Source organism: Zingiber officinale, chromosome 5A, assembly GCF_018446385.1.
Source record: "Zingiber officinale cultivar Zhangliang chromosome 5A, Zo_v1.1, whole genome shotgun sequence".
In the NCBI taxonomy this organism is placed as follows: Eukaryota; Viridiplantae; Streptophyta; class Magnoliopsida; order Zingiberales; family Zingiberaceae; genus Zingiber; species Zingiber officinale.
In genome coordinates, this window is record NC_055994.1 from 122,374,683 (window position 1) to 122,387,708 (window position 13,026).

Genomic DNA, 13,026 nt, shown 5'->3' on the forward strand with positions numbered 1-13,026 from the left:
CAATTCAATTAGTAATCACGGTCTTAATCAATTTCAATCATGATCCAAATCAATAAATAAATGTGTTATAGGAGAATTTGTATCATAAATTCATACAACCAACTTCTATATATATGTCTCTTTAGTTATTGCAATACAACAAAAGAAATTTCACAATCTCATCCTCTCTCCCTACACTTCTTGTGTTTTATAGTCAGGTGTCAACCGAGCAAACGTCAAATATGAGGCAAGCAACACCCTGATATCGGGTGGCAGTTGAGCATTCACTTAACACCTGATGTCTAAAATAAACAAGATCTAATTGTTTTTTTGTATAGTGCCACTTGAACCTTGTAGTGACTTAATACAAGGAATTTTAGCCCCTTTTCGGGCTTTCTATGTTCCTCATCCTTTAGGTTGAGGAACTTCTCAACTAGAAATGAAATTGTCCCAACAATTGCTCAAGGAGCGGAGGAGGGTACCAACACCACCTCGCATCCATCCTCCTAGAAGTACAAGCTAAAATTATAGTGAAAAAATGACTATTGTAAGATAACCATCAATCAAAGCTCGAGGAGCGACTCCATCTGCCTTGCAAATACTCCTCGAGAGATAAGCTTGCTGTTGGTGGTTCTATGCTGCTGACCGATGACGAATCATCGTCTATGTCTTCAAGTGCAAGAGTGATATGAGATTGGATGTTGTTATTCCCAAATGCTCCCTCATCATCCAACCCATCCAACTCTTTTGAATTTTGAACTTGCAATCTCGCCCATCGTAGGACCTCATCATCACCTTGCAGTAGTTTCAGTACCTATGATAGGAGAAGAATAACATGATGGAAATGGAAATTAGAACTATTACCAAATACGAGATAGTTTGGGGCAACTATAATGATGATGAGATCTTACAAGTGTCATATGAGGCCGCGATCGAGAGGCACGCTTAATACAAAGGGAGATGGCTAGGATCATACTTTCCAGTTGAGCCTCATCGTAACTTTTTCCTAAACATGGATCAAGAAGCTCCTTAACTCCCTCACCTTGGAGGATTGGCATTGCCTGTTATTAGGATCAAAATATTGCTCAAAATTTATAGAATCACAAAAGAAATTGCAATCGCTGATTCTGAATAAAATCTTACTGTTTTGTTGTTCCCACACAAAAATATTGAATTTCGAACTAGGACGTACCCACATAACCAAGCTCTCTTGGCCCTTGGGGCACCCTGTGTCGATGGGCTTCCTTCCTGAGATAAGCTCCAAAAGTACCACACCAAAAGCATAGACGTCGATTTTTTCGTTCACCTTTCCGTACACGAAATATTCTGGAGCCAAATAGCTATATAGGAACAAGACTTGCGACATGTTAACTAGATCAATTCTGAACTAACCTGCTTAACGAAAGGTCTCAGGATGATCAAGAATGCACAACTCACCCGAAAGTCCCGGCTACATCACTGCATATCAGTTGTGATGCTGAAAGTGATGCCCATTTAGCGAGTCCAAAATCAGCCAACTTAAGCATAAAAAGTTCAAAATGAGTAATTGGTGAGATGGAATGGAAGGAAAAAAATTTCTTTAGACTTTTTGAATACCTTTGGTTCAAAATCTTTGGAGAGGAGAATGTTGGAGGACTTCACATCTCTATGGATCACAGGTTGAGCATTGCTGGCTCCATGAAGATAATTCAATGCCTCAGCAATGCCGACTGCCACCTTGTACCTCTCAGGCCAGCCAAGGGCATTTTCGATCAAACTCTCACCTGACAACAAATAGGATTTTATTACAAGACTGATGATTGAATCGAAGTACACGAAAACCAGTATTTACGAATTCAACTGGATGCCTCACCATGAAGGTTGTCCTCTAAGCTACCTCTTGATAGGAAATCATAGACCAATATGAGATTCTCTTTTTCAATGCAAAATCCAACCAAAGAAACAATGTTCTTATGATGCAAGGATGCCGTGATCTCGATTTCTGTCACGAATTCATCCATTACATCTGCAGAAGATTTCAGAATTTTCACTGCCAATTCCTTTCCATCCGAAAGGCAACCCTTGTAAACACGACTGCTGCCTCCTTTCCCAATCATTTTATCTGCATGTTTCACAAATATCTAAAGCTAAGTTCTTGTCATTGCTGTTGATCCAATCAAATCTACAGGCAAGATAACAGATGGATGAAAGTAGAGAACCTGGTGAGAAGCCAGAAGTCATATGAGCGAGTTCCTTGTAGCTGAACAATCTGCAAACCGATGAGCACTTGTCTAGGAGATGTTCCAATTCCTTGGGAAATTCCATTTCTTCTTCTACAATGTGTGAATGCATGGGCTTGGAGTCAGGATGAATTGTGGATGCTGCAGAGAATCGACTCGGCAGACGCATCGCCCATTGAACAACCGAGATCTGTGATCCATCAGTTGAAGAAGTTCGGGTGTGAGGAGGCACTACTTTTCGGAGGAGAGGCCAACCAAGTCTCACTTCCTCATGAGAAAGAAGCGAAATGGAGCTTGAAGAATCAGGTTCACCTTTCCTCTCAGGAACCAGAGCCAAAGATAGATCCTTCATTCTATCATCTTTCTCTATGATCTCAAGGCAGCTGGAGCTGCTTTTTTTCAGATTAGAGAGTCTTGTTCTTGCGTTTAGGAGCTTTGTGTAGCTCCTATCCAACGCTTGCCCGCCTGCGTATGCTGTTGCTATGTTCTTAGCTTCCCTGTGGGTTTCCTTGTCCTCTAATCATCGATTGGATCATATTCACAATAGAAGTGAATCAGGCAATACACATCGAATTCAAAACCATCCAGCAATATTGTAAACAGGCAACCAACCTACGAGCTGCGAAGGCACCGAGGCTTCTCTCTTGAAGACGATCTTGCTGTTGCTCACCTCGAAAACTGAGCAATCTCGAGGTAGCTTCCTCGCACAGTACTTGGCGATCGAGTTGAATGAATACCTAAACGAAATCAATAGCTTTTAAATCAACCGAAACAGCGACCAGGGGTAGAATTTGTATGAAAATTGATCGGATCGAATCGACTCACCCAAGAGCGCGATCGTGCTTAGCGGCGCCTACGACAAGCTTGCCGGCTCGGTAGGAGAGGGCTTCGCGGACCAAAACCTTGCGGACGGAGAACCCTCGGGCTATCTTCATCTTCAAGTCAACCTATCAAGGAATCAAGATCGAAGAAAATAAATTAGCCCGCCCACCAAAGGAAAGCAGCGGAGCAGCCTCCAAAATCCACCTGCTTTAGGTTGCAGAACCCCTCGTAGACGGCGAGCGTGGCGTCGAACGCTTTGATGAGAGATAAGAGAGAGGAGTAGGAGCAGCTGAGGCCGTCCTCCGACGAGTCTACCACCGAAAAGAAGAGCGATCACAAGGCCGGAAAAGAGAAGATGAACGATTGACCAGCGGACGAAAAAAAGTACCGAGCGGGGTTAAGGGGAGGACGTGCAGGGCGATGACGCGATCGCCGGCGTCGGCGAGTTTGACGAGGGACCAGGTGAGGAGTTCCCGGCTATCGGCGTCCATCTTTACACCCACCACCATCGTCCTCCCGCCGCCTCCATCGGACTCGTTCTGCTGCTTCTTCTTCTTCTCCTGCAACTCTTTCACACCGGTTTCTCGCACAGCGCGCAACGGCATCGCCGAAGAGCTGTTGATTCCGCTCCTCTTCTTTGTCCTCTCCTCCTCTTCCTCCTCCTCCACTCCGATCCTCATCGATCGAGTGCCTCCTCTGCTGCGATGGAGGAGCACCCTCCTGCGCGAGTCTTAAGCTGAAGAATGAGGATCCCCTACAATTAGCTCCCCCACTGGTTGTGATCTTGTGCATCGTTGACCGTTCGATTCTGCATGGAAGAGTAAGACCTTGGACGGGATCCTAACTAGATCCTACACTAGAGTGAGGAAATTTAAATATATATATTTTTATTATTTTGCTTCTAATTTTTAATACCATTAAATTTATAACAAAATAATATCAATAATATTGTTTTACTATTACGTGTAAATATAAAATCCGAAAGTATGACTCGAAATAAATATTTTATTTGGGTTGAATTGGAATATTTGACCAAGTAAAAGGAGAGAATTTTTTTTTCCAAGGGATGGACGTCTCATTTGACCAATGATAGAGAGTTGAGTGGAGGAATTGTGGAGCCAGACGTTTAGATAGAGAAAGTAGAGTGAATGAATTTAGAGCCATACAAGTTGGAATGTTTAAATTGTTTGACTTAATATTGTTTTTTTCTTAATTTGAGTGTTTGTTTTGAGGTAGGTTTATTTATATGTTAATAAGCTTATTTCCCCAGATAAAGTTATTATATTTTTAAATTTATTTGATTGATGAATGAGTTTAATTTACATGTTTATTTGTTTTTTTAAAAAATTATTAATGAATGAATAGCCTCGAATTGAAAATATATTTAAATTTGTTCATTTTAATTTAATGAGTTCAATTATCTTTTGAATAATAAAAATAAATTTCTGCTAAATTGAATATTAAATTTGCTCATGGAAAATTTGATTGGTTTATTCTAAATGAACAAGTGGCAAACTAGAGGATAAATTCCCCGTATAATAGTGCAGGGACAGGATAATAGTACTGTTTTCTTAATTTTCTATAATTTTTTATAGATAAGAGTTTTGAAATTATCAAATTACTAGAGTAGTTTATAAATGATCAAATTACGTACCCATTTCTATTTTTACATCTACTACAATTCTCAATCGAGTCGATTTTTTATCAGACGAGTTAATATTTTTAGCCGATTTTAACTGATTCGTGTTAAAAAATGATTGTTCTTAAAAGTAAAGTATAAATTAAATTAAGTAATCTACAATTAGGCCTGACCTGCCCTAATTTGGAATAGTGCTTAATATGGCCCACGAAGGAATAAATCATGTCGTGCCCTATCAAGCTGAAAATGCGAATTAAGTTGGGCGCAAAAGGGGACTCAACCCACACGTTGGGACACGCTCACTCGGCACTAACTTGGGCAAAGTACAACCTACCGTCAAAGTCGAATCAAAATATTTTAAAATATAGAAACATTACTAATAAAATAAAATATTTTCCTTTTTTATTTTCATAAAAATTTCCAATTTTTATACTCAAAAAAATATTTCTAAATTTTTAATCATTTTATTTTTAATTAAAAAAATCAAAACCCAACTGCCTTAAATTCCCACCGCCCCGCCATTGGGCCCCGCCCGCTTCGTCCTTCGCCGCCCCAAAATTGTTGCCGGCGCGCGGCGATCCGTGAATCGGGCTCGCTTTTGCGGGGCCGTCGTCGGTTCCGCCGAGCGGACGACGTCGCCTGCGCCTCCAGATACCACGTGACGGCGGTAGGGCCTCTCTCTTCTCGTGTTTCTGGTACCCTGTCGCCTTCCCATTCCCATGAATAATGAAAAAGGCCGGTGGAGGTGGAGAGGCCGCAAATGAATGCCCCAGACACGGACGAAAGCACGTAATTTGGGTGTTTGTTAAAATGTCAAGCCCAAAAATATATTAAACAGGGTTCGCTTTTACTTGCTTTTACCCATTCCTTGTTACTTAGTAAATTTTGTATGCCATGTTCGGTTTAGTGGCTGTTTCTGATAAAAGTTACTTCAGGTCTGACCGGGCGACTTGTCTTGCTCGATCAACTAGTATACTTGGCTCGACTGACTACCCTACTTGGCCCTCATAGAGCAACCGGCCGGGCTAACTGTCCTATCCAACCCACCTAGAAACCTTTCCAGATCAAGCCGCTCACTCGGCTCTATTGACTCGACCATATGCTTGGCCTAATTGAGCTTCTTGCATCGATTGATTGGTTCGTTTGGATGAAAGGTCTCGGTGAAGGACAAAGAAAGAATTGTTGATATAGTGAACGATTCGACTTGACTTGTAGATAAATGACATTATTTCATTGAAATTATGATACTACATACTAAAAAGAAATAGTTTATACTGATAAATAAAATTGTCGAATAAAAAGGATCGGACAATTTATGACCTCTCAAAATTGTTTAACTTACTTGGACTGAATCAAATCATGGCAAGAAATAAAAAAAAACCTTACTTATTTCAGTAAACTCTCGTCAAACACTTTTTTGATAAAATGTATTTATTAGTCCTAAAGATTTTGGAATACTTTCAAATTAACATAAGTATTTGGTAGCCTTAAAATTTTCAAATATGTGTTTAATGAACATAGTTACACTTCAAATAACCTCCTAACTCCATCTATTTAATTTTTGATTTTAAGCCTTCAGATACTTTTGGTTAACAAAGATGTAATTGATAGCCTAAAGGACTTGAATTCCTTTCAAATTAGCAATGTTGCCCGCATGATAATCTCCTAAGTTTATTTCTTTATTCCCCCTAGATTTAAAGCACTTTAAAGGCATCAAATGTCTTTTTTTTTCAAAAAGTATTTGATAGTCCTTGGTGAAACGTGTTTGGTGACTCTAGAAGTCTTAAATTCATCCCTAGTGATCACCTAAGTTTGTTAAAAAAAATTTTCAAGATTTTAAACTCTTTAGTTTATCGTTGATATGAGTTATGACGAATCGGATTCAGGAGATGACATGGATATTAAAATCAAGATTAGGGCATACTAATATTTGTTACCTGGTTCTGTTCATCGCTCTACATCAAAATCCTAGAAGCGTGCCCGAGCGTCACTTGAGTAGGATGCCCGAGTGAAGGCCAAGCGAACATAAAGCTGCTTGTGTGCGTTCGACTAGGCAAAGTCGGGGCGAGCTTAAGAGTACTCAGCCTTATAAAAATCTTAGCATACGATCGGCCGCGTGAAGGCCAAGCGAACATAAGGTTACTTGTGTATGTTCGACCAGGCAAAGCTCAGGTGAGCTTAAGGGTACTCAGCTTTATAAAACTCTAAGCATACGATCAATCGGGTGAAGGCCGAACGAACATAAGGCTGTCTATGTACGTTCTGTTGGATCATGAAAGTGCTAGAGAGAGTGAATAGCGTTCGTTGAAAATCGTTATCGAGTAAGCAGCGGAAAGTAAATATTAAAGCAATACCAGAAAAAAAACACGAGCAGTTTTTACTTGGTTGGGATCTTTCGGCAACTCCTACTCCAAGGCCTAGGTCCCGCGGATCTATCGATGGGCAATCCACTAAAAATCTCTTCCGGTGCCCTCGGAAGAGAGAATTGAGTACAAGAGACTTTGGTTAAGTGCAACACATTGCACTTGTCCTTTTGTAGAAATTAAATACAGAAAATAAATGTTACCAATACTTTTAGAAATCGTAATGGAGCACTTCGTGTTGATGTCTGTCTGTCGGGCATGATCGGAACTCCTTGGAACAGTCGTCGGACTCAGCAGCTTTACTATAGAGTAGCAACAGTAACCGGAAGCAGTCAGAAGCTCGAATGTACGCGTAGTAGCTCAAATATTCTTGATGATCACATGCTTCCTCGACACTACCTTATATAAGGCTTGGAATGCGCCTTCCATAAGCATGGAAGGCGCCTCCACTAAGGCAAAGTCCATCCCGAAGTGATCGTTGCTTATCCTTGACTTTGGACAAATTTCATCCAGTGGAAGGCACCTTCCAAAGTCATGGAAGGCGCCTTCCATGAACAGTACCGAGGCGCCTTCCATAGCCATGGAATGCGCCTTCGCATACTGTTCACCCAAAGGGCAGCTTTGTTCCTTTGCTTGCTTTCTTGCCCTACAACAAATATGTTAGTCCAAAATACCCTGCAAGACAAGTGTTAGCACAATATAAAAAATAAAGTAATCAGTTCATGTTCTCCCAGGATCAGGAACTAGTCAAGGTCTCAGTTTAGGGATCCCAAATGGTCCTAGACTGAACTGACGCTTACTGTCCCTCAATTGGGATGTGTCCTCACAGTCACTCTCCTCCAATAACTTACCTTCACTTACCGTTTTCTAGACACCCGGTCAGCCCGCCGACCAGTCTGGACTTCATGCCAACTATCCGGTCAGCCCGTCGACCTAGCTGGACTTCGTGCCAGATATCCGATCAGCCCGTTGACTTATCTGGTCTTCGTGTCAACTATCTGGTCGGCCTGTCGACCTAGATGAGCTTTGTACTAGCTATCCGGTCAACCCGTCGACCTACCTGGATTTCTCCTGCACACTCAGTCAAAGTGTTATATCACATTAAAACTAACCTAACCTACTTTGTCATTTCATTAAAACCTGAGTTACGCCGTTAATGTTAACCGCACCAACACGTTCGACTGGGCAAAGCCCTAGTGAGCTTAAAGGTACTCAGCCTTATAAAACTCTTAACATACGATCGCCCAAGTGAAGGTCGAGCGAATATGAGGCTACCTGTGTACGTTTAACCGAGCGAGCTTAAGGGTACTTAGCCTTATTAAACTCTTAGCATACGATCGACCAGGTGAAGGCCGAGAGAACATAAGGCTACCTATGTACGTTCGAGCGGGCAAAGCCCGGACGAGCTTAAGGATACTTAGCATTATAAAACTCTTAGCATATGATCGACCGGGTGAAGACCGAGCGAACATAAGGCTGCTTTTGTATATTCGACCGGGCAAAACCCTGGTGAGCTTAAGGGTACTCAGGCTTATAAAACTCTTAGCATACGATCGGCTAGACAAAGCCCGAGTGAGCTTAAGGATACTCTATCTTATAAAACTCTAAGCATACAACCAGCTTAATGACCGACCGAGATATATTCAACAGAAAGTATTCTCCGCATACGACCGGCTTAATGATCAGTCAAGATATATTCAACAAAATGTATTTTCAATATATAGCCAGCTTAATGACTGACCGAGATATATTCAACATAAGGTATACTCAATACACGACCAGCTTAATGATCGACCGAGATATATTCAACAGAAGATATTCTCAATATATGATCAACTTAATGATCGGCCGGGATACATTCAGCAGACAAGTAGTCGACAGCATTAGAATAGCCTGGCAAACTTGTCAGGGAATATTCCCTTGAAGCTTCTTCATTAATTAATCAATTACAACGAAACACTCCATTAGGTATTTCATCAGGGGCCCAGGTCATAAATGACAAAGGAGATATCTAAGGTAGAAAAAAGATTCCTCGGAGGATTATTGCATGACACTCAGGCTGTACTTTCTTCCATCACTTAACAAACTCTAATAAACCGGGGACCACCTCACAATCGCAGATGTTATGTGAGGTGGTATAAAAAGGAAAATCCTCTCTGCTGGTAAGGTACGCAAACATTTGCATCTGAAGCCCTACTTTCTGGTACTTTTGCTACTGTTCTTCTTCCACTTTTCAAGAGAGGAGACTGACTTGAGTGTAGGATAGCCTAGCCAGGGATTCTCACCTTGATCTTAGATCACTGACGCTTTGTTGGCTCGTCTGACTATGCGCAGAATCATTGAGGAGTTTTCTTCAGATCTCAAGAAACTCTTTGTTCATCGATCAACCACCCATCAGAGCCAGCGCACTATCTCATCGTCTTCAGATAGGATCAAGTTTAGCATTGTCTGTGGGAATCTTCGCTTGAATCTGAAATTTTACGATGGAGGAGGCTGGAAAACTCAATACCGTCACCTTAACACAAGAAGATCTAGAGTTGCTCATCAACATCAGAGCACAAAAGTTGCAAGAAGATCTGGTGGTATGTTGCCACTATCAAATCCGGAAGCATAACAACCACTCATCAATGGGAGAGAGAGGTTCATAAGGAGGGCCCTGCTCACTTGCTCCCTGCACCTCTCTCACCAACTCGATGCCCCGAGTACTTTTTCGTATACCATTAGAACAGTTGGGCCAAGTAATAATACCCCAGGAGTCTTTTAGAGAGGTACCTGTGCGAGACAAGTATAAAGGAAAAGTTGTTGCCAGTGATAGTTCTCCTGAGCGAATTGCTACTCCATTCTCTCAGAGGGTGTTGGATGGTATATTACCCAAGTGTTATCAGAACCTGAATATAGGAGAATATTCGGGAACAACTGACCCGGAGGATTATCTCCTCAAATTTGAGCATGCATGCCACCCTTCTTCAGCAATTTACAGACGATGTAAAATATCGAATGTTCCTCACTACATTTGGCGGAGCAAGCTAGTGATAATTTAAATGATTGCTAGATAACTCTATTTGTCACTTCAAGGGTTTTCATAAGGTATTTCTCTATCACTTCTCCAGTAACCGACGATATCAGAAAATCTCTTAGAGCCTCTTCTCACTTAAGCAGGAGACCATTCGAGCCTATATCAAGAGGGTCAATCAGGTGGTTATAGATATTCCCACGACCACCACAGAGCTTTTAGTAAATGTCTTTTCTCAGAGACTTAATGATAATGATTTTTTTAAAGATTTGATTAGACTCGGCCAACTTTGACCTATTGATTGAATGGGCAACTGAATTCATTAATGTTGAAGAAGCTCAAGCTGCTCGAAAGAAGGAGGGTGTTGCACCCGCTTCCGCTCCACGGTCAGGAACTTTATAACTCCCGGCCAAGCAAGCTCAAATGCCCGTTCGGGTGCAACAAGAGCAGTCATCCGCCTGGTAGAAAGAAAATCGTAATAATGCCACTCGAGATAATTAATATCAGCATGATAGCTGGGGGCCAACTGATGGTGACTCTAATTGAGCGACGAAGTCACATGCTTGGCGTTTGGTCATCCATGAAGTGGGATGCAGTGCAGAGCAAGCGATGATGTGATCGCTTGCATCGGCCAGTTTGACGAGGGACCAAGTGAGGAGTTCCTGGCTATCGGCGTCTATCTTTACACCCACCACCATCGCCCTCCCGCCGCCTCCATAGGCCTCGTTCTGCTGCTTCTTCTTTTTCTCCTGCAATTCTTTCACACCGATTTCTCGCACAGCACGCAATGCCATCGCCGACGAGTTGCTGATTCCGCTCCTCTTCTTTTTCCTCTCCTCCTCTTCCTCCTCCACTCTGATCCTCATCGATCGAATGCCTCTTTGCTTCGATGGAGGAGCACCCTGCTACGCGAGTCTTAAGTTGAAGAATGAGGTCCCCAGGGCATAGTATAGACGGTGGACGCATAACATTTCTGACGTAATGGCCAGAGGTCGATTATCAGGAATTGACGACCTGAGATTTAATTACTTCACAATACGTCTAACGTCTTTGTACCTATATGTATCTCACTCTATATCCGTAGGACCGATATTAAAAAATTGTTAATGTAGCGGATCTAATTTTTATTTTTTTTGTATGTTGAAGAATGAGGATCCTCTACAATTAGCTTCCCACTGGATGTGATTTTCTGCATCACTGATCATTCCATTCTGCATGGGAGAGTAGAGACCTTGGACGGGATCCTAACTCGATCCTAGACTAGAGTGAGCAAATTTAAATATATATTTTTTTATTATTTTGCTTCTAATTTTTAATACCATTAAATTTATTAACACAATAGTATCAATAATATATTTTTTTTATTATTACGTGTAAATATATATAAAATCCGAAAGTGTGACTAGAAATAAATATTTTATTTGGGTTGAATTGGAATTTTTGACCAAGTAAAAGGAGAGAGTTTTTTCCAAGGGAAGGGGATGGGCGTCTGATTTAACCAATGATGGAGAGTTGAGTGGGGGAATTGTTAAGCTAGACGTATAGATAGGAGAAAGTAGAGTGAATGAATTTAGGGCCATACAAGTTGGAATGTTTAAGTTGTTTGACTTAATATAGTGTTTTTCTTAATTCGAGATTTTGTTTTGAGGTAGGTTTATTTATATGTTAATGAGCTTAGTTGACGTTTAAAGTTATTATATTTTTAAATTTATTTGATTGATGAATGAGTTTAATTTACATGTTTATTTGTTTTTAAAAAACTTATTTATTTATTTATAAGACGTTTATTAATGAATGAATAGTAACGAATTGAAAATATATTTAAATTTATTCATTTTAATTTAACCAGTTCAATTATCTTTTGAATAATAAAAATAAACTCTTGCCTAATCGAATATTCATTGATTGGTTTATTCTAAATGAACTAGTGGCAAACTAGAGTATAAATTTCCCTCGGATAATCGCACAGCGACGAGACTTTCTTAATTTTCAATAACTTTTAATTGAACCATATAAGTATCATTTTAAAATTATCAAATCACTATAAATTCATAATCATAAATAACCGAATCCCGTATCTATTTTTATTTTTATCTTTACTATTGTTCCCAATCGAGTTGATTTTAAACTTTAATATTTTTGTTTTTTTTTTACTTTTTCTTTTATCACATTCCTTGTTTTTTATTTTTTAAAAATGTTTTTACGTTTTTTTTTTTTTGTGTTTTTAATCTTTTTCCTTTTTTTAACATTTTTTTACGTTATTTATTTATTTTTACGTACTTTTTTCTTGTTTATTAAAGTTTTTTTAAAAAAATTTAAATATTTTTATTTTTATTTTATTGAACCATATAAGTATCATTTTAAAATTATCAAATCACTATAAATTCATAATCATAAATAACCGAATCCTGTATCTATTTTTATTTTTATCTTTACTATTGTTCCCAATCGAGTTGATTTTAAACTTTAATATTTTTGTTTTTTTTTAACTTTTTCTTTTATCACATTCCTTGTTTTTTATTTTTTAAAAATGTTTTTACGTTTTTTTTTTTTTGTGTTTTTAATCTTTTTCCTTTTTTTAACATTTTTTTACGTTATTTATTTATTTTTACGTACTTTTTTCTTGTTTATTAAAGTTTTTTTAAAAAAATTTAAATATTTTTATTTTTATTTTCTTTACGTTTTTTCTTTTTTTTCACATTTTTTTCTTATCCAACGGTATTTTTGATAAAATAAATTGTTAACCCTAGAATTTTTTTAAAAAAAACTTCAATTTTTCAAGGTTTTTCGATTTTAGATTACATGTCCCTTTTGCTATCGTGTTAGACATGGAATATTACTCGGGAATCATCGATTACCTAAACTAAACAGGATTTTCGTCGATAACCTTAGATGAATAACCAAGGTTATCAAGGATAACCCCCAACCAAACGTACCCTTTAAGTTGATTTGGCCAAAATCGGTTGATGGATCTAGAGTGTTCGAAATGAC

The 13,026-nt window shown here is 39.3% G+C and overlaps 1 protein-coding gene across 2 annotated transcripts; it reads right to left on the minus strand.

The window, feature by feature from the left end:
• Nucleotides 1–280: 280 nt before the first annotated feature.
• Nucleotides 281–3,742, minus strand: LOC121981530 (inactive protein kinase SELMODRAFT_444075-like). Of its 2 annotated transcripts, none has more exons than XR_006111832.1 (11): nt 3,409–3,742; nt 3,225–3,331; nt 3,024–3,145; nt 2,811–2,935; nt 2,178–2,714; nt 1,832–2,080; nt 1,576–1,742; nt 1,417–1,496; nt 1,123–1,319; nt 891–1,040; nt 281–793 (listed from the first exon to the last, which is right to left on the minus strand). XR_006111832.1 is itself a non-coding variant. In XM_042534099.1 (11 exons), exons 1-11 carry the CDS (start codon nt 3,698–3,700, stop codon nt 539–541), a joined length of 2,232 nt encoding a protein of 743 aa, XP_042390033.1. In that variant the 5' UTR covers nt 3,701–3,742; the 3' UTR covers nt 281–538. The 2 variants fall into 2 exon arrangements, 1 of the variants encoding a protein (XP_042390033.1); XM_042534099.1 differs by having other exon boundaries at nt 1,172–1,319.
• Nucleotides 3,743–13,026: the final 9,284 nt, after the last annotated feature.

Coding starts and splice junctions, on each gene's coding strand:
- LOC121981530 (XM_042534099.1), bottom strand. CDS start 3,700: ATGAGGATCGGAGTGGAGGAGGAGGAAGAGGAGGAGAGGACAAAGAAG. Junction 3,146..3,224: donor GGTTCTGCAACCTAAAGCAG/GTGGATTTTGGA, acceptor ATTCCTTGATAG/GTTGACTTGAAGATGAAGAT. Junction 1,743..1,831: donor CTTAGAGGACAACCTTCATG/GTGAGGCATCCA, acceptor ATTTGTTGTCAG/GTGAGAGTTTGATCGAAAAT.